The sequence below is a fragment of the Sminthopsis crassicaudata genome, chromosome 1 (genome assembly GCF_048593235.1).
Source record: "Sminthopsis crassicaudata isolate SCR6 chromosome 1, ASM4859323v1, whole genome shotgun sequence".
NCBI classification, from domain to species: Eukaryota; Metazoa; Chordata; class Mammalia; order Dasyuromorphia; family Dasyuridae; genus Sminthopsis; species Sminthopsis crassicaudata.
Genome location: NC_133617.1, coordinates 666,358,591 through 666,379,077, shown reverse-complemented (window position 1 = coordinate 666,379,077; position 20,487 = coordinate 666,358,591). Strand labels below are relative to the sequence as shown.

Genomic DNA, 20,487 nt, shown 5'->3' with positions numbered 1-20,487 from the left:
TTCTCTGCTGCTCCTTCTCTGAATTGTTTTACTTTTCTATCCTAAGATGTTACGGAATGCCGCTGATTGGGTCTGAAAAGTTATAACAATCAAATCTCCGTCCCAAGAATCTGAATTTGTTATCACTGAGTGAAGATTTCTTAGTCCACTAATAAATCACTTTACTTTCAGTCTGGCCTCCTACCCGTGTCTTAAATTGGACTCCAATGAAAGAAACACATCTCAAGAGGTCAAGAGAACTCCTTAGCCACCATTTTGTTTTTGAGCTCTCTGTGAATGGAGATGCCACGTATACGTGCACTCATTCCAGGGGAGGTACGTTGGATATTTCTGACTACAGTCTGCTATTCCACTGTGAATTCTACGGTAACTCAAGGTGGGCAGGGGCTAGCGAGCTGGAAGTAACCTCAAAATGGAACTCTTAGGGAAAAATCTAAGCCTGGCTGCTTCTGTTCTCTGAATCCCCTTTCTACGATTACAGAACACGTCCTTAACTTCTAATAAATTGTTAGAACTAAAAGGCATCTTAGAGCATGGAATGGCGCAACTGGATGACTTAGAAGACAGAATGGTGAGGGAGAAATTTTGGAACAGAGGTGGGAAGGGCTTAGAACAACAGAATGTCGGAGGCAGGAGGGACCTTAGAATGTAGAATGTCAGAACTTAGACTTTAAGACCATCCAGTCCAATTCCCTAATCTTTAGGTGAAGAAACATTCTATATTTTACATTCTAAAGAACTCCCTCCCTCCCTACTCTATCCTTTCAGTCTGATATTTTTTGTGCTAAGATTTCATATAGTTTGGCATTCTGTATTCTACAGTCCTTTCCAGTTCTAACAGTCTACGTTCTGTGTTCTAAAGTCTTTCCCAGCTTTGATATTGTATGATCTAAGGTTCCTTTAAATTCTGACATTAAATTTTATTATCGTATCATATGAGCTATCCAATGGGAGAGACAAGAGCCATCTTTGAGTCATCAAAGGTCAAGAAGAACAAGGCTTGGAGACAATCAGGGCCCGAGACAGAGGACGGTTCAGCACCCCACCCCCATCCCATCCTTACTTGTGATGCTCCCGTCTCCAGCCTGGTAGATGCAGGTCCTCTGGGTAGTCTCAACATAGATGTGCCTGTGGATGTCCCAGGCTTCCTCAGTCTCCTCCTTTGGCCAGGTTGTACCCTCCATCCTGCAGACACAAGGGCAGAGATGTAATGAGCCTCCCGAGACCTATTATCAAGCCTGGCCTGTCCTCAACCTGCCAGAGAAATAGTACAGTCAGGGGTGACAAGTGGATGATGGCAGGGAGGGGGAGGTCTGTTGCTGCAGGGGAAAGCCAAAAAGTCAGCGTGATCACTCCGTCCCAAGGCTGAGTCTGACCTTGGGAACAGGGAAGCAGTGGACTCTGGGTACTAAGGGAACAGAGGACCTCGCGAATCTCTTCTTAGACTGACTTTCAGCACAGACCCATCGTTCCATCCCCCAGAACCCTACTTTCTATTTCAAGATTGTTTTGTTTCAACAGACCCCCGTTTAAGTCTCCTCCCCTCACCCCTATTACTGAGGAGACTCCACTTAAGCCTTTCCTCACATCTATCCCCATCAGATCTGCGGCTCTTCCCCAGGGGCCCAGCTTCAGGCCGGATTACCCAGCCTTCCTCCCTGTCTCTGCCAAGGGGGAGCGGTGCAGAAAAGGGAGAAAACCTTGGGGTCAGGCAGTCAAAGCCTAAAGCAGCTCCCGAAAAGGGAAGGTGGGCAGAAGATAATCGAGTGAGAATCACTCCTAGACCTCTTTGAGTCCTTCCATCTACCCATGGGCTCGCACATGAAAGGTGTTTATCACATTTGATATACTGTCATTGAACCGAATGAAGCATCTCATGTCCCCCGTTACACATGGACTGGGGACCCTGCCATATTTTCTGCAGAGCCAGATCTCCAAGCAAACCGAGCCACAAATACTCTGTGCTCTGTTCCCTCTCCAGTTTTCTGGAGGCATGCTGGAAGGACAACAAAGGAGTTTATGGACGGCATCCCCCCTTCTCAGCCTTAGCCCCAGATCCAAAAGAACACTCAGTCCTGGGGCGGGAGCAGTGGTTACCGAATAGGGATGGTACGCTCCTGGGGGCCGCTGGCTGCCGCCGACTCCTCTTTCCTGCTGGTGCTTGGGGCAGGCTGGGGGCCGCTCCGGTCTTCATGGGGTAGCTTTCCAGAGCCATCACGTGCCCTATCTGATGGAGATAACGAGGTTATATGAGACCAAATGACGTGGGCCCAGGAGGGACAAAGCTTGAACCTGATCCAGAGGGCTGCCAGGAAGCTCCTGCGGAAAACTGTTCCAAAGGGGTAGAGATGCATTTCCAAAAAAGGACGGGGAAGATTAGAACCACTTTCCAGAGTCCCAGGGGTATGAGGTACTACAAACTTACCCAATGAAGTAGCTACAGGGGAGGGGAGATAGGGAGACTAAAAGGGGGGCACAGCTCAAACCGGATGAAGAGAGCGGTTGTGAAATTTTCTGGGTGAGTATTTATACCTTGGAAATTGGCAAATACTATAATCAAGTCTTGCTTTATTATGTTGGTTATAGAATCTTAAGAAAGTGAAGGAGATGGGGCAGCTGGGTGGCGCAGTGGTAGAGCACCAGCCCTGAAGTCAGGAGGACGCGGGTTCGAATCTGGTCTCAGACACTTAACTCTTCCTAGCTGTGTGACCCTAAGTGAGTCACTTAGCCCCAACTGCCTCAGAAAAAAAAAAAAAAAAAGTGAAGGAGAAAATGTTAATAATTCAAGTTGAACTTAAAAATGTGCTGTGAAGAAATCTTCTCCCCTCTTTGGAGAGCTGGTTGTTAAACACTTATCAGTACAGTGCTGAGAAGTAGGTTATAGTGAGAAGACAGTCCCGGACACCACAACAGATCTGAAGGTTCTTTCTGGGGAAGCATGAGGGAGACCCGTCCTGGAAATGGAAGGCACTACTAAGTGATTTTCAGAGGGCCCTCTCATGAAGGAATGGATGTCCCGCTCTTAGTTTTGTCAGTTCATATGGATGGTGCAGTGGATAGTGTGCCCCAGTCCCGGAGTCGGGAAGACCTGAATTCACAATCCATCCTCAGACACCTACTAGCTGTGTGACCCTGGGCAAGTCACTTAACCCCGCTTGCCTCAGTTTCCCCAATTATGAAATGAGGATAGTAATAGCACTTATCTCCCTGGATTGTTGAAAGGATCAAATGAGGTAATATTTGCCTGCCGTCTATTTATTAGGCATTTAACAATTATTGTTTCCTTTAACTCTTTACAGCTGATGGAACACTTTATGTTCATTATTTGAGACTCACAATAAGTCTGTCAGATGAGGGCTGGTATCACTATTCCCATTTTAGAAAGGAAAAAACATCTCTAAAAGACTTAAGTGAATTGTTTTTAAGTTTCCACCAAATGAAGATTCTTGTGATTCTAAAACTAGTGCACTTTCCATTTATACTACAGCTATTTTTTTTTGTTTGTTTGTTTTTTTTAATAGATCAGTGGTATCAGGGGCTATGGAGGCATTTAGGACTATTTTAAGCAGTGATGCAATAGACAGAGAGCCAAGCCTGGGGTCAGGAAAACCTGAGTTCAAATCCGGTCTCAGGCAGTTAACTGGCCGTGTGACTCTGAGTAAGCCATTTGGCCCTGTCTGAAGGCAAACCACTCTAGTGTCTTTGCCAAGAAAACCCCAAATGGGGTCACAAAGAGTCGGGCACGACTGAAATGACCGAACCACAACAAACCTCAGTTATCTTGACATTTATAAGGTCTTCTGTGTTCTCCCACCACGTCAGTTCTTAGCATCATCAAAGCTGATGCCTTATTTTATAAGTATTTAGGAAGCTCTGACTATGTGCCAGGAACTGAACTAAGTGCTGAGGATACAAAGAAAGGCAAAAATATGGTTCCCTCAAGAAGCTTGTATTCTAATGGGTAAAGCAACATTAAACCAAAAAAGCATATGCAAGAGATATACAGATTAGATAAAAGGTAAATATCAATGTGCTGCTCCCTTTCCTCAGAAGTGAAATGCACAGGCTTTGTAACTGAACTTTTCCTCCAAAGTTAGAGACCTTTCCCCACTTCCTTCTGGATTCCTATTACAGGCAATTTGGACTTCGTGAAGCATGACCCTCACATTGATGGGGCTATTGCCATTCTGGCTGCTTGTTCAGTCATTTTCAGTAAGGTTCGATACTTCGTGTCACCATTTGGAGTTTTCTTGGTTAAGATATTGGACAGAGAAACAACTTGCCTCGGACCACTTAACTAGTGTTTGAGGATGGATCTGAATTCAGGTGGTCTTGACCCTGGGATCAGGACGGTGCCCAATGTTCCAACTAGCTACCTCTATCTAAAAAGAGATGAAAATTATAATTAGGTTAATCATGACCCCGAGTTAATAAATTAGTTGCACCATTTGGTTTCCTTGTTTTAAACGGTTATATCCTTTGATTATATCCATTATATCCATAGTCAAGAAAGAATTGTACTTGGAACATCCTAGATCAGCATGGGTAAGAAGAATTATTCTGGCTGTGGTTTGAAGGAACTATTGGGAAGGGGAGCGTTGAGGGAGTGATTTCTCCTTTGCCCTTAGCACCGTCTACTTAATTTTTATATTATATTTATTCATGTAAAATGCTGCAAGCGGCCCTACACCCTAACTCATCGCTCGTCCCCCCTGGATTGTTGGCTTTTACGTAATAAGGCCAGTCACGGCAGCGCCTACAGGTGCTGGTCTCTTCTCTCTGCTAGCCTGAGCATGTATAAGCGTGAACAACAGAAGACACAAGGATAGGTGGGAGAAGCCTTGAATGCAGCACCACTGAGATGCTTCAGCTTCCTGCCTCCTGACGACCAATCGCTGACTAATTCAGTCAAGGTCCAAGGAAGATGGATTTCCCCCTCTCATTGGAACTCCTGTCCTTAAGGGACTCCAATGGTCTACTAGCAATCGAACCCTTGCAGATAGAGCAGCGGCGTCATGGTGGAAATCTAAGTAACAGGACTGAGTAGCCTCCCTCATCGCCCATTAATCTGAAAGTCAGCCTTCTGGCAGCCTCACTCACCCAGAACTTAATCAGGCACTCTGGAAGAAGTGAAAAAGGCCTCCGAGCTGGGAGGAAAATGGCAATCACAAAGCCCACGCAGCAGGGGGACAGGGGAGGCTGAGGGCTGCTCGCACAGGAAGGAGAAGCAGCCCAACCCGGTGAGCTAAGAAAGCAGGGTGGTTAGCGTTTAAAAAAAAAAAGCCTCCAGCATATGAGGTTTCTCCTTCTGCTTATCTGTCCTATATGCTAAGACTGGGTCTCAGGGGATGGGAGAGCTGCATTTTCTTTTGGATGGGTGAGTTTGACAGTTATCTAGGGCAAGAATTTTGTTTTTTTCCTGTGGTCAGTGGGATGAAATGAGCCCCTCACTCCCAGCCCCAAGTCCCAGGTGGAACCAGAGTGGGGTCTGTCAGAATGACATCAACACCAGAAGCATTTTGGGCCCAACCAAATCTTCAAACAGCAGGTAGATTTTCTTAGACACTTCAGAGGTATTTCAGGGAAGGGAAGGGCATCCTTGGAACACCCTGGAAGTTTGATTCTGGATTTCTAAGTTCAGTATCAAGCTTCTTTGTATCACTCCTTTACTCTTTTCCACACTTTCTCTGTTCCAGCTAAGTTAGACTCCATGCTCTTTCCAGGTCTCAAATGTCCCTCGCCTCCATTTGTGTATTTGTGAAGGGCATTACCCATGTTCAGAACACAGAAAAACATGTTCCTCTACCCACTGAAAAAATCCCCTTACTTCAAGGACCAGCTCGGACGCCGTCTCCTTCGTGAAGCCTTCCCTGATCATCATTCACTGAGCACGGTCTCGCCTCACTCAGATTTTTCTGGAGTAGTAATTCCAAAGTCAAATAAAAACATGGGCCACTCGATTGTACATAAAGATTACTGCAGGCTGCATATTGATTTAGAAAAATATCAATATTATTTGTTTTAGTGTGCTTTTATTTATTTTATTAAGTGTTTCACATTACATTTTAATCTGGTTGGGGCGGCATTTGGGAGTATTATGGGTCCATGTTGGATACCTCTGTTCTAGAATCAATTCTTCTTTCTTCCCTCCCTCCCTCCCTCTTTTCCTTTCTCCCTTTCTTCCTTCATTCCTTCCTTCCCTCCCTCCCTCCTTCCTTCCTCCTTTCCTCCTTTCTTTTTTCTTTCATAGGGTGAACTTGTAGGTCTTAGGAGTGAAGTAGGTTAATGAAATGACAGACCAAACAAGGTGTTTTAAGGGGAGATCATTATGCAATTTCAAGTCCCCAAGTGTAAGGGCTGGCAGGGATTGGTTTGAATTGGAGAAAAAAGACTATGAATTAGGTACTAAACCCTTGAGAAAGGAAGAAGAGTGACCAGGGAGTTAGCAGATTATAGTAATAAGAATATGAACTAGATGGAGTGAGCATCTTTCAAACAGATGGAGTAAATAAGATAGATAGGTTGCTGAATGATGATGGCAGAAGGAAGGTCTGGTAGGAGGGAATATGCTAAATCTCTTTCTTGGTTCCCATGTGTTGGATATGTGAGAGAAAAAGCAATCAGCACAGTAGAAGGTGTTAAAGAATTTTGTGTCTTCCAGAAGGAGCCAGCTTTCTCCATCCTCAAGAAGATGGAAGGACTATGAAAGGAAGAGGGATGAAGACGTTTATTAATGATCAAATGTTGTTTTCAGAGGGCACATTGGAAAGGAAGGGCAGGAGTAAAAGGGGACTAGGGAGTGACAAGATTGAGATGGATAGGAAGGAGAGCATGGGGAAAAGTAATAGGGGAGCAAGAGAAATCATTGGGATTAGAGGAGCAAACATCAAAATGTATTAGCCATAGATACCAGGTGGTTTGGGCTTCTACCCTCTAAGATCCTGTGGTGACAGGTGTTGCCATTGGTGCAGTGCTCCCTTTATAAGTGCTGGGAAGTGGAGGCTGTGGTGGTGCTCAGAGGTTGGCCTTCCCAGACTGATTTCATATGCGGCACCAGTTTAGTAATTGTTTTCTAAGATGGTGGCTGTTGGCAGTGATGGTGGAAGAACGAGGTCAAAAGTTATTTCACACATGGAGCATTCCTTCAAATCTGAGTCAGGTCTTGGTGTCTGAGACTCTATTCTTTTGGGATTCATTGTGAGCCCCTCATCAAGTGGGCACTCCGTGAAGTCCCCGTATTTCTGCCTTCTGGGCATGGTGTCCTAATGGGCCCTAAAGTTTTTAATGAAATAGCTAAGCTAGCATTGCTTGAACTTCAATTACCCAACCTTTCTGCCCCTTGATGTTCTTTTCCCATTCTTGCCATCTCCATCCACTGAAGTTCTGCTCTTCCTTCAAGATTCTCATCCCAGGAACCATCTACTCCATAAATCTTTCATTAAGCCCATAGATGGGCAATCGCTCCATTCTGAGCTTTTTTCAATAGTATTTTACACTAAATCTCTATTTTACTTTCCTCCCAATCTCTGGGTTATTCTTCTTCCTTATTCAATTCAATCTAACATTTTATGAAATATCTATCATGTACAAGGCATTGCACTAGGTGTGTGAGATACAAAGACAAATCAAGAAAGTCCCTTTCCCCAAGGAATTGGTGTTCTAATGGAGGAAATCCAACACAGACACACATAATATAAGGCAAACTGGATAGGAAGAAAGTACTAATGACTAGGGGGATAGGAAAATCATGGCAGAAGAGGGAGCAGCTGTGGGAGTACATTTCTCTCAGGGAGGTGAGAGATGGGATTTCCAATCTGAGGAAATAGTCAATATAAGTCAGTTTGGCCAGAATGGGAGAAAATGAAGGGATAAAATGTGACAGGGCAGGGAATTTTTACCTTATTCTAGAGACAACAGGGATAGTAAAGATTTCAAATAGGAGCTCACCATGATTATTTTTATTCCCCTACATGAATTATTTAGTTTCTGAGAGCTGGGTCTGTGCTGTATCCGTTTAAATCAATATAGTACAATTTATTTATCACCTATTATGTGTAAAACACTCTGTTAGGTCTTGGGGACCCAAAGCAAAAAGGCAAAAAGGCAAAAAAAAAAAGACCTTGCTGTCAATGAGCTTACATCCTAAGTATTTACTTTTGGATTTCCTGAAAGGAGATGATACCTGGAATCACCTTGCCTTCAATATGTCTTATAAGGATAATGATTCTACTAGCCACCGGGTTATCTAAATGCATACAGCCACAAAGGAGTCTGTGCTCCCCAGAGCAAACAGGATAAATGTCCTGCCAGGGTCCTAGACATTTACTTGTCTCTACATCTCTCACCAGGGCCTAGCAGACATACCCTGGTCTCTCTCCCTCCGGGTTTGTGTGCCTGTTTCCCGGATGCTCACAGACTTGCCTTTGTTGCCCACAGGTAAAGAGACTCCAGGTAGAAGGACCTCAGAGCTTGGACTTAATACTGCCTCCACCAGCCTCCTCAAGGCAGACCAGGTCTTCTGGTCAGCACATTCGAGGGGAGGAGGCCTGGACAGATTCCTCCATCTGGGCCTGTGATGGGACCCTTCTTATAAATGACAATAAGAACTTTGGTTTTCCTCACTTTCCAAGCAGACAGGTGTAACACCGGAGGGCAAAGGACCTTAAGGATAATTGAGTCCCCTCCTTTGTTTTAAGGCAGAGGGCACTGAGGCCCCAGCAATGGTTAAGGACTTGGTAGAGTTACAAAGGACAATTTCTTGAGACTGAGCTGAGATGGAAAAATGGCGCTCAGGTTTCAAAGATGGATAGATTATTAGAGCTTGAGGAATATCAAAGAATACCTTGTCCAAAACTTCATCATTTTACAGCAAAGGAGAAGGTCCTCATGAAGTCTCAGGACTGGGACTGCAGCTGGAGCCCTAGTTTCTTGACTCCCCATTCAATTCTATTTTAGTCAGATGGTTAAAATTGGGCCTCTCACAGGGGATCATTGGCCCCTTGCCTCAAGCATGACTCAGGACAAACAACCGAGTAGGAGGTGATGCTCCTTCCTTCTTCCTGGTCCTTTCTAGTCCTAAGCTCACCCCTCTCCCCTTGATCTCAGGGAAGTTTGGGAGTTTAGCCCACACAGTGTTTTAAGGAAAAGAAGTCCCTGAGATAGCTATCAGAAGTCATGGCTTTCTAGCAAAGAATGAGGCTCAATTCCCTTTCTCAGGCTTTTCTCTCCTTAAAGTGATCACCACACTTCATCTCCACTTCCAAAACCATGCAAAGTATGAAGAAACTTTTCCTTTAATGGTTTGTTCAATTTAATTTCTACTATTCCCACCAGGAGACATGAAAACCTCATCAAGGTAAGATGTGCCCTAATCCCCTCTCCTGGGGAGAACGTGCTGCTGTGCTGAGAAGGTATGATCACCATCTCTCCACCCCACCTCCCTGCCCCCAACAGATAATTTCAGTGGCTCCCACTGTTTTTAGGATAAAATATAAATTTTCCATTAGATTTTTCAAGTCCTTCACACCTGGGTCCAGCCTATCTTTCCAGACTGATTTATTCTTTCCTCCTCATCATGTATTTCAAGTTCCAGCCAAGTTGACATACTTGACCCCCTCTCTACATAAATTCTCCTCTCCTTCTATCCTGTTGGCACAGCCTGCTCCCCCAGTTGACGCTCCTTCGTCCTTCCCGGTCTTTTCTAGTCCTAAGCTCACCCCTCTCCCCTTGACCTCAGGAAAGTTTGGGAGTTTACCCACACAGTGTTTTAAAGACGTTGTCCCTACCCTTGTTATCTGTTCTGTCACTTTTTAAAAATAATTAATTTTATTTAGCTACAGGTCCAAATAAACTGAAGAATTTAGCCAAAAGAATATAAAATGCTAACACCTCACATCCCCATAGTGTTTCCGGAAACATTTCTCTTAAAACTATCTCAGAAAGGAGGGAATACAGGTATCATCATCTCTATTTCATGGATGATTCAGGTTGAAAAATTATTTTTTAAGGCCATACAGTGACAGATTTGGGCTCAAACCTAAGTCTTTTGACACTAAGCTCAGTACCCTTTTCACCAGACTGAGGAGAATTTCTCCTATTCCCCATCTCTGCTCTGACTGCGCCAATCCTGGATTCTGTAATTGGACTGATGTAGTGAAACGGGGATAATGCTGGAAACCCAAGAGAGACACTGCTTGGCCTGAGACTGAAACAACATTTTCTGTGGCTTGCAGAACAGCTGGGAGTAGCAGCTGCTCCGTGGAGGGATTGGAAAAAGAGCCAAAAACAGTGACAAAGGATGCAAGACATTTATTGAAATGAGATCAAGCATCAGATCACATCTTTGTATTTTTCTCTCTCCTCCCTCCCCCCGTCTCTCCCAGAAGCTGAAATTTCTCCTCTTCCTTGCTGTGTGTACTGGCTTCTGAGAATCAGAGCACTACAGCCCCTTCCCCCAGAGTCTCCATTTTTATTAGTCCCATTGCAGAGTAATAACCCCCTTAGATTTCTTCAAGTATCTGAAAGGTTGTCACATTCCTTCTGCTTGGCCTCGGAAGACACAACCACAAATGGGGGTGGGAAGTGACAGATTTCTATTCAATACGAGGAAAAACTTCCTAAAAATTCAAGCTGTCCCCAAGTGGAATGGGCTGCCTCAGGAGGTAATAATAGGATAATAATAATAATAATGATGATGATGATGATGATGATGATAACAACTTCCATTTCTATGTCACTTATAGGTTCACAAAGTGATTTCCTCACAACAACCCTGTGAGGTAGGTAGTGCAAGTATCATTATCCTCATTTTACAGATGAGGAAACTGAGGCTCAGAATGGGGAAGGGACTTTATCCAAGATTGCAAAGGGAGTACTAGCAGAGATAAGACTCTGTACCTAAGAGAAGGGTTCTTTCTGCTATATTAGACCGCGTCATTGACAGTCTCTCAGCAGGGGCCAGATGACCACATGTCAGGAATTTTTATAATAGAGATTCTTGCTTAGCTAAGGACTTTTTTTTTTTTTTTTACTTCTTCTGTAAGTCAACAAGCTGTTCATAAAAGCCTGAAATCACTAAAAAAGCCCCCTAAGCCTCACAAGGAACTTTTTTGTTTTGTTTTGTTTTCCTACTTGGCCCAGGGCATATAGTTGTATCAACACCCCATCTCAAGTTAATAAATAAATGCAATAAGTAAACAAGGCAACATTTTGAAGCAAAACATTACTGTACCTGGCTGCTTACTGTTCCAAGTGCCATGGAGACTCTGATCCAACCTTCTCCCCCATCAGCCCATAAGGGGAGCAGAGGAGGGGAAGGACGGTACAAGGCAAAGAGATTAAATAAAGAATGGTCTCTTCCCTACCTACCCAGACTCCTTTTTATCCTAGCCTAGCGGAATCCTGGGCTAATGTTCAGCTGTAATCATAAAGCAAAGTGGTGGGGCCAAAGAGTCTGGGCAGGACAGTGAGGCTGTCTCCCTAGATGTCTGCAGAAAGGTAGATTTTCCCTGGACAGATAAGGAATTGAGACGTATTCTTGGGACTCATGGCTTATGGCAGTATTCTGAATAGATGAAATAATACTGATCTAGCTTTGCCTGGAAACAAGCTATTTATCTGTTGTTCAAGAGGCAGCCTCAGAAAGTCCAGAAGTTAGCCACTATGGGATGGATTCTTTCAGTCATGGTAATTCATGAATCCTGTCTGCTGTTGTGTGGAGGGAATTGGAATCTGTGGATGGAAAGACTATCTGCAATGATGAAACTACTGATCCATGAACTAGATGGATGGATGGATTTTAGAAAGTGCTGGAAATGGATACTTTTCCTAAGGGTCAGACCAATGTTCCAACCATGTTGAAGATGTATCTTAGAAAGGGTGGCTAAGATGATAGAACACAGGCAGACATCGTGAGGGTGGTCACTCATTAAAATGCACCAGGGGAATTCCTTCTACCTTCTAGCCAAAAGGCAGGAAGCACTTCATTTTGGCACCTTGGTTGGGGGACGAGGGAGAGAGAATGAATCTTATGTGCTTGAAGTAAAATAGCCTTTTGCAGAGCAATCCCCCTTCCTGCCTCTGGTAGAACAAGCTATGATGACCTCTAAAGGATTAACAGAATCTGCCTTGGCCATCCTTTATTCCAGGGAAAGAGAAGAGTCCCTTAATTCTTGCCTATATACCTTCAAGCAGCTCTGTATAGTAATGCTGGGTCAGGTAACAAATGTGTTTCTGATAAAAATTACTGATAAACATAGCTGTTTTTTAAAACTGTTAAATGCATAACTTTAGTGAACAGAGAGGATGCAAAAAGAAACCACGCCCACTCATTTTGACTTCTCACACATTCAAATTCTTTAAATATTCCTTGTTGGGGAGGGTTTTCCTAGCACTTCTTGGTGTTCTGGTTTCATTCATAGCAAAGTTTCTGTTGTGAAAAAAGAAACCAGCAAAGGCAATTTGTTGGTTGAATTCGCTGCCCAAGTGACTGGGAACTGTCTGTGTTAGACTTCTGAAAGGGGCACTCAGCTCAAGGATTGGTCAGAAGCAACTGAGGGGCTTTCAGGTCACTGCCTAAGAAATTTGTCCTTCAACGTTGCAGGATGTAATTCCTCCAAAAGATGTGCAGTTCCTTATAGCCACTGTTCTACTGAAGTAGGAATGGGGGTGGGGAAAGAAGTCATGACTCTTCCCATTTTACAGAAAGAAAATTGAGGCTCATAAAGACTGAGTGACTCAGCAAAGTTGCTTCATGAGCCTGAATAGAGTACCAGTTCTTCTCTATCCACTAGACTACACTGGCTCCCATGTCTTGGTGTATTGAAGTAATAGCTTTTTAAAAGAGCAACCTTGTACGTTTCCACTCTGCAGAGGTATGGGTGAAGACTGCAATGAATGGATTCAAGCTTGGAAGCCATTTAGCTACAGGACAAGCTTGAGAGGTTCATGAAAGGCTTTGACATGCTGGCTCAAGGTGATGAGGAGAGGTACCAGCCATTAGGAAAGTAAACAACATGAAACTCTGCAACAGGTATGGAGAAGGAGCAGTCAATGCCTGTTGATTCGACTGGCACTTAAATGAGGATGCCCTAATCTCCTTGGCACAGCGGGAAGGTGGAATTTGCCCTTGAATTCTTTCCAAGGGAGAACTTAAGAAGTCACTCCTATAATACACATAGGTTGTATATATTTAGGGTATAAACATGGTGTTCTCCTTCAGCTGTGCAGAGATGCTCTTCTTCCTCATTTCACTATGGAATGATGTGCGCTGGCTGCGATTGAAGCTTTGTAGTTTATCAATTGCGTGAGTAGAGATGGAGTGTTCCCATTGATGCTTAGAAATGTCCTTGTCCTGCTAGGGTCTCATACGGACATTCTTTACTCTGTTTTCCCAATCCCATTCCTTTATGCTTTTACAGATGCCTCTCCCCCACCACTCCTCTTTCATGTAGCTTTTTGCAAAGAAATTTGGAGTCTGGTGGGCTGTGTTCCAGGGATATTCAGCTCTGGGAAGCATCATCACTATCTGGGTTGATGTGCAGTGTGACTGTCTCGCCAACAGTACCAAAGCTTACTGTCTGAGCAGATACTTCCGTCCGGAAACTGGGCTGGTTGTGGTCAACAGAGTGTTGGACTTTGGTACAGAAGGATGGCTTCACTGGGAAAGGTGGCTGGTTTCCAGGAGAGGCCCCCACAGTTGCTGAGCTGGGACTTGTGGGACGGGGCCTGGGTGTGGCTGCCACATGTGTCTCACTCACATGGAAGGAGATATTGGTGGGGCCCATGGTCTGCATCCCCATCACCCTGGATGCTGACAGAAATGCACTCTGGGGAATATGTTCTTTGAATTTGCTAAAGAAACCTAGAGGGGGCTTTGGAGACACTGGTCGGCCCACGTTGAGCAAGATGGGTTGACCAATAGTAGGCTCATTGATCTCAGTCTGCAGCACAGAGATTTCACAGGGTTTGTCGTCCATGGTAGCGGAGGGATGATCCCTGCAGCCAAAGGTCTCCCCTTCTCGGGGAATGTAATCTTCAAGATCTGCCAGTGTCAGTACTTTGCCATTGTGAGTAAGGATTTTGGTGTCACGGCCTTGGATATCAATTACATCTTGCTCTCCTGGCTCATCAGTTATAATGGTGTCCCCATCGTCTTCCTCCTCCTGCTCTTCCTTCTCTTCTTCTATCACTGGGCTCTCATGGTCCTCCTCAGCAACCATCTCTTCCTCAGCAACCCAAGAGCTGGGTAGCTCTCTGGGGTCAAGGGCTTTCGCTTGAGGGCTTGCTGGGGAAAGAACAACTTCATCCCTTCCTGTATCACTAGTCTCAAAACAAAACACAAAAGACTCTCCCACACAAGCCTCTGCTGGGGAAATAGCTGCTGAAGAGTCATTTCCAGTTCCCTCCCAGAGGCAGCTCCGGCCTTCTGCTGGATCAACTATATGGGTACCTTCGCCTAGTTCCTCAGAGCTGCAGGGAAAGCTGAGGTCTTCGGTTGATTCCAGGGTCCCCCCCTCTTCTGTTCCAACTGTCACAGAAGGTCTATCTGAGAGATCATCGGTAGATGAGGAAAACCTAGCTTGGGCCATCAGTGTGTTGTTTGAGTTATTTGTGTTAGGGTCTTCTTCAGGGGAAGGCCGGGACCTAAGGCTGGGAAGGGTGAAGGTCAGTACTCCTTCATGGTCCTTCTCTGGCCTAGATGGAGAAGCACTCCTCTGGTCAGATTTCTTCACTTTGACCTCAATGATCTCTTCTACTTCTACCCATTTAGGTTTCTGCTCTCCCACCCTGGTTTCTACGATGGTGGCTCTGGAAGCTGCTGCATGGTGCCCCCCAACCTCAGTAACAAACAGTTCTGGGATGACGGCTGTCCTCACAGCCTCAGACTCTGGCCTCAGGACCTGCTGCCTGCTGGCTGAAGAGTAAAGTGGCTCCGGGGTCAGCATGCTGGACCTTGGGGTCTGGGGGGCTGAACGACGGGAAGGTGAGCGGGAGGGAGACTTGCTATGGGATGTCCGCTGTCTCCCCTTGGCACTCTTCACCACTGTAGTTATTGTCTCTTCTCTGATGATGAAAATGTCGGGAAACGGAGGAAGAAAAAGGCTTTCTTAAGTGCCTCAGTCATCAACACACACACATGCTGTTGCTGACAAATGGAAGGTTAGTTTGGTGAGCAGAGTATGATGAGAAACTTCCCATTTCTACAAAAAGTCTTTGTTAAATCTCTGGTTAGATGGGTAAATTATTCTGCGGTCCTTAGAGCGTATTGTCAGCACGTTTCAAATCCAGCTCTTTCCAATTTGGTGGCTTCAGAGTATTATACAGTTCCCCAAAAAACATGTCTTTGGATCTTTCACTTTGTCACACCCTCACTCCTTGCTGGTTATTAATGATTAGCACAGACTCATAATATCAAAGAATCACACAAGGTCAGAACTGGATAGGACCTAATTATATGCAAACTGTTATTTTATAACTATGGAAACAAGTTTAGAGAGAAAAATAACTTGTCTAGAATCGCAAAACTAGTGAATGTCAAAGTTGAGATTTCAATCAGTCTTCTCTGAGGCTCCATTTAGAAGATCATGCCCAGAACTGGAAGGTACTTTAGAAACCATCAAGTCAAATTCTCCTCATTTTCTAGATCAGAAAATCAAGGTCAAGTGCCTAATCCGAAATTACCCAGCTAGAGGACAACTAGGGGGTACAAGGGATAGAGCTAGAGTCAGGGAGAAATGAGTTCAAACCCAGCTTCAGACACTTTCTAGCTGTGTGACCCTGGGCAAGTCACTTCATCCTGTTGGCCTCGGTTTCCTTTCTGTAAAATGAGCTGGAGAAGGAAATGACAAATCCCTCCAGTATCTTTGTCAAAAAATGACTAAATGGGGTCATAGAGTCAGAAATGACTGACCAACAAAATGTCTAAAGCAAGATACAAACCCCAGTTTTCTTGCCTGTGTTCCCATCACTGAAAAATGAAGACAGTAATCCTTGCTCTCGCTACCTCACAAGTTCTATGTGGAAAATACTTTTAAGTCTTAGAGCACCATAGCAATGGAAATTAGAATTACCATTGAGAGAGGAACCAAGAACCAAGAAACTGGGTTGCAAACCATTTTATTCCACATGAGGAACTGTCATCATGGGGAAGAAAAATATGGCACCTGGAATCGGGGAGGTGTGTTCAAAGTCTTGTTTTTCTTGCTACCTCTGATACCAGGTAATAAAAATGGATATTAGTATCAACAAATACTAACACTTAATAAATAATACTTTTAAGCAATTCATGAATAAATGAATAGGATAAGTCAAGTAGTCGAGCCTTAAATACTCTTAGATTCAATTTCTTCAGTGCTTCTACAAACTGCTATGAATTGCTTCAAATCAAATGTTTAAAATGATCTCAAAATAGGCAATCTATGTATTCAATTTGATTCTTCTTTTACATGCCTAAAGTTCTCTTCTAGTTAATAGTTTTCACTGTCAACATCTTCAACTCATTAATAGAATGTAATCTCCTTGAGGGCAGGGATTCTTGTGTTCTTGTGTCCCTAGCTCCTGGCACAGTGTCTTATACACACTAAGTTCTTAATAAATAGCTGTCAAACTGAATTGTTGAAAGGAGACTTCTCCTAGCCTTGATATTTGAGACACTACTGTCACAGGTGTAGTTATGGACATCAGTCAGAAGGAAGGTTTGTCCTTGGAAGCCACTCGACCTCTGCTCTTGGAATTTTGAGAGTCCTTCAGGAGTCAGCTCAGGTTTCAGCTGTTATGCCAAATCTTTCTTTATCTAAGATAAGACAGTCTCCCATTTCTAATAATTAATGTTAACTAACTCCTCAATGGTTATCTGTGTGTATCTTTTGCTTCTCCCTCTCCCGGTAAATTCTAAATTTTTTTAAGGCAAAAGTTCTTTATGCATGTACATATACATGCATATTCATATATATATGTATGTATTATATTAGGCATGTATTCATATATGTTTGCATGTCTTTATATACCCAACACTGAGCAAAGGATACCGTATATATGGTAGATGTTTGATAACTGTTGAATTTAATTGAATTTTCTGTACCTCTACCCCAGGTTTGTTTGGAATTCCTTCTTGGTTTCTCTGTAGAATATGAATTTCCTGAGAATAAGAACCATTTTTTCTTTTTATGTCTTTGTGTTCCCAGTACCTAGCCTGGCCTTGTATATTGAATTGAATTAGACTGGCTGGATCTGACTGTTGTACCCAAAGAAATAACTGAGACCCTCTTTTAGGCACAGGTATTCTCCCTGGATTAGAAGGGATTTGGTCCCAGGCACTTGTAGAGAAAGAGGATAAATAACTCAGTATAAACTGCTTTTTTTTCTTAGATATTGATGATTAGATATTCTTAGATATTAGCTGTCTTGGGACAGCCAGTGGTACAGTGACTAGAACATTTGGCCTGGAGTCAGGAAGATTCACTTTCATGAATTCAGACAGCTTCAGACATTTCCTAGCTAAGTGACCAATGGCAAGTCACTTCACCCTGTTTGTCCCAGTTTCCTCATGTGTAAATGAGCTGGAGAGGGAAATCTAAATTATTCCAGGATCTTGGAAAAGAACACTATATGGTCCTTAAGTTTCTTAGTTCTCAAGTTTTCTCTGAAAAATCAAGGACTTGGTCTGAATGAACTGTGAGATCATTCTAGACCCAATCAATGCTCTCTGTTCTTAATGCCTCCAGCTCTGGGGTATAAGATTCTAATCTAAGTCATATCCCTATGTGGGGTCTGCACTTTCTCTATAAAATATAGCATCAAACAAATAATTTCTATAGTTCCTTTTACTCTCAAGAATATGATCACACAACTGTCAGCTCCAGAGGAGCCAGGCTTGTTGTTAGGAAGAGCTGGAGAGTATCAAAAAGGGCTGGGATCTCCCAACTGGGACAATTAGAGCTTTGGAAGCAAAAGTCCACTCCATGGGGATGCTAAACCCATGCCTATCATGGCAACAAGGCCAAAGACCTTTTCATTCTCCAAAGAATTCTGTGGCCAGGGCGAGGGTCTTTCATACCTGGAGAGTCTCAATCTGGCTGAGGCTGGCAAATCTCAATGAACTGGTTCTTTTTCCTCCTCAAGGAAGAAAGGAAAAAAATTGTTCTGTGACCACAGATCATTTCACGAACATGTGTTTTTGGTCACAAAGAAGTTGGAGTGAGAGTGTGAATGAGTTTAACACTAACTCACATCACTTCTGGGCAAGTATTATCCTCTCCAGGCCTCAGTTTAATTATCTGTAAAATGGACTTGAATAAGATGCTTTTTTTTAAGGGTCCTTTCTAGTATTAGCATTTTATATTCTTTCTTCTAAACAGCTATGACTCTATTTTCTCTTGGAGTCTAAAGGCAGAAAAGTGATATAGTAGACATATTCAATTGTGAATAACTGAAATTGCAGAGACAGATTTCATCTCTATATATGGGAAAAAAACCCACCTTTCTAACAAATGGAATTGTCCCAAAGTAGAAAGTACTTATCTCAGAAGGTTGTGAGCTTTCCACCCCTGGAGGCTCTAAATGGAGGCTGGATGAACACTTGTTAGAGGGAACTTCTAGATATACATAAACATATACAGCCTTATCTATGTCTATAGATATAGGTATAAATCTCTAGATCAGTGCAGTCCAACTCAAATAGAAATGGAAGCTACACATAAGGTTCCTGCTGGCTACATACTGACAGCTTTAAAATTTCATGTTACTTATATTGTATTTTTACTTATTTTCTTAAATATTTTAAAATTACATTTTAATCTGGTTTTTGCCTCACTGGGGAAAGGCCACATTTCTGTCACTTCTGCTCTGGATGGCTTCTGAGGTTTCCTTTTAGCTCTGAGAGTCTGTGATTCTATACTGAAATCCTATAATTTCAAAAATCCCAGATTCCATGATTCTGAGTGCTTCTAAGTGTGATTCGAAGGATTCTGGGATCTTAAGCTTTTAAGAGAGCCCGATTAAGAGTTCAGACCATAATGTGTGATTCTGAGATTCTATGATAAGGAGACCAAGACTGATGTACCCTCCCTAGGATGGATCACTCTGGTGAGCTCCTGGCACAGAATCCCATCCTGAAGATGGGTGGCTCCATGCTTTACCCCAGAACATCACTGTGTCATAGTAGCATGAGCTTTGCAAGGCTGGCGGGGGAGAATGCAGGCGGGTTAGTGAGCATGCAGAGACAGCACAGCAAAATCCGAGGTGAAGAAAACGTCAGCACTTACATGATGATGGTTTTCTTGGGCACTTTAGTCTCTTGCTCGGTGACTACAAAGAAAACAGTAGGAACAGCAAGGGGTTAAAGAAAGGCTGAAGCTAAAAGGACTGAGCTAACTGTTAAGTTGACCCAAGGACACTGGAGGGAAAGCATGGGTCACCCCCCTCATGCTTTCTTTGTTCTAATGTGCTCCATGGTGGTTCTGACACGTGCCGCCTGTGGGATATGGGGCGAGTCACGTAACTTCTTTTTCATTTGCAAAGTGAGAACAATAGTCTTTGTACTTCCTACCTCATGGGATAGTCCATTGGAAAGCACTTGTAAATTTGGAAAGCATTTGTAAACCATTAAGTGCCAAAGATGTACGACTATTATAAATGTGGTACAGCGTTGGGCTGGGACTAGGAAAACCAAGGTTCTCATCCCAGCTCTCTTATTTATTACCAGTGTGATCTCGATAAAATCATTTGATCTTGCTGGGCATCCATTCTCTATATAATTGGTGTGTGTGTGTGTGTGTGTGTGTGTGTGTGTGTGTGTGTGTGTGTGTATTCATGTGGACAAGATGACTCCTTCTTGCTCTAACATTATATGCTTTATGTTCTAAGGTATCTCTAAACTCTAGAATGTTTTATGGTCTAAATCTCCTTCCATCACATACATTCTATATTCCAAGTCCTCCCCGGGTTCTGACATTCTTTGTTCTATGATTCCTTCCAACTCTAATATTCTTGATATGCTAATAATCTATGTTCTAAGGCCCCTTTCATCTCTTATTTTCTCTGTTCTACATTCTAAGCTCTCTTTAGGTCTTCATTTTCTATTGCCCCAAGGTAATATTCCAGCTCTAACATTTTGTATTCCATGATCTAAGGTCCCATTTTGTATTCTAAAGCCCCTTTCAAGTCTAAGTTATCTCTAAGCTCTGCATTCTAAGATCCATTCTCACTTGAACATTCTATGAGTCTCCGGGGTCTTTGGGGAACATGGTATCACAGACTCAGAGTCTTTTTTCTTAGTTTCATAGCCCATGGCTTCCAAATTGGAGAAGCACAGGACAAAAAAAGGAGCTATCCACAAGAGACTTTTTTTCTTTATAGAAGGTCATCTAGCTTTTGAATATGGCACCAGACTAAAATGGTGTCATTGCAAAAAGTATTGGGTTTGGAAGTTGAGTAATTTGGTTTTGAGTCCCAGCTTGGACACACAGTAGCTGTATAACCTTGGGCAAA

The 20,487-nt window shown here is 43.4% G+C and overlaps 1 protein-coding gene across 1 annotated transcript in view; it reads right to left on the bottom strand.

Annotated features, from left to right (window-relative positions):
* The window catches only part of OBSCN (obscurin, cytoskeletal calmodulin and titin-interacting RhoGEF), a 318,398-nt gene that overhangs the window by 45,072 nt on the left and 252,839 nt on the right, over nucleotides 1–20,487 (bottom strand). The window contains 2 exon segments of the mRNA XM_074282618.1: nucleotides 1,064–1,185; nucleotides 2,098–2,227. Of these exon segments, the coding sequence (XP_074138719.1) occupies nucleotides 1,064–1,185; nucleotides 2,098–2,227 (252 nt within the window).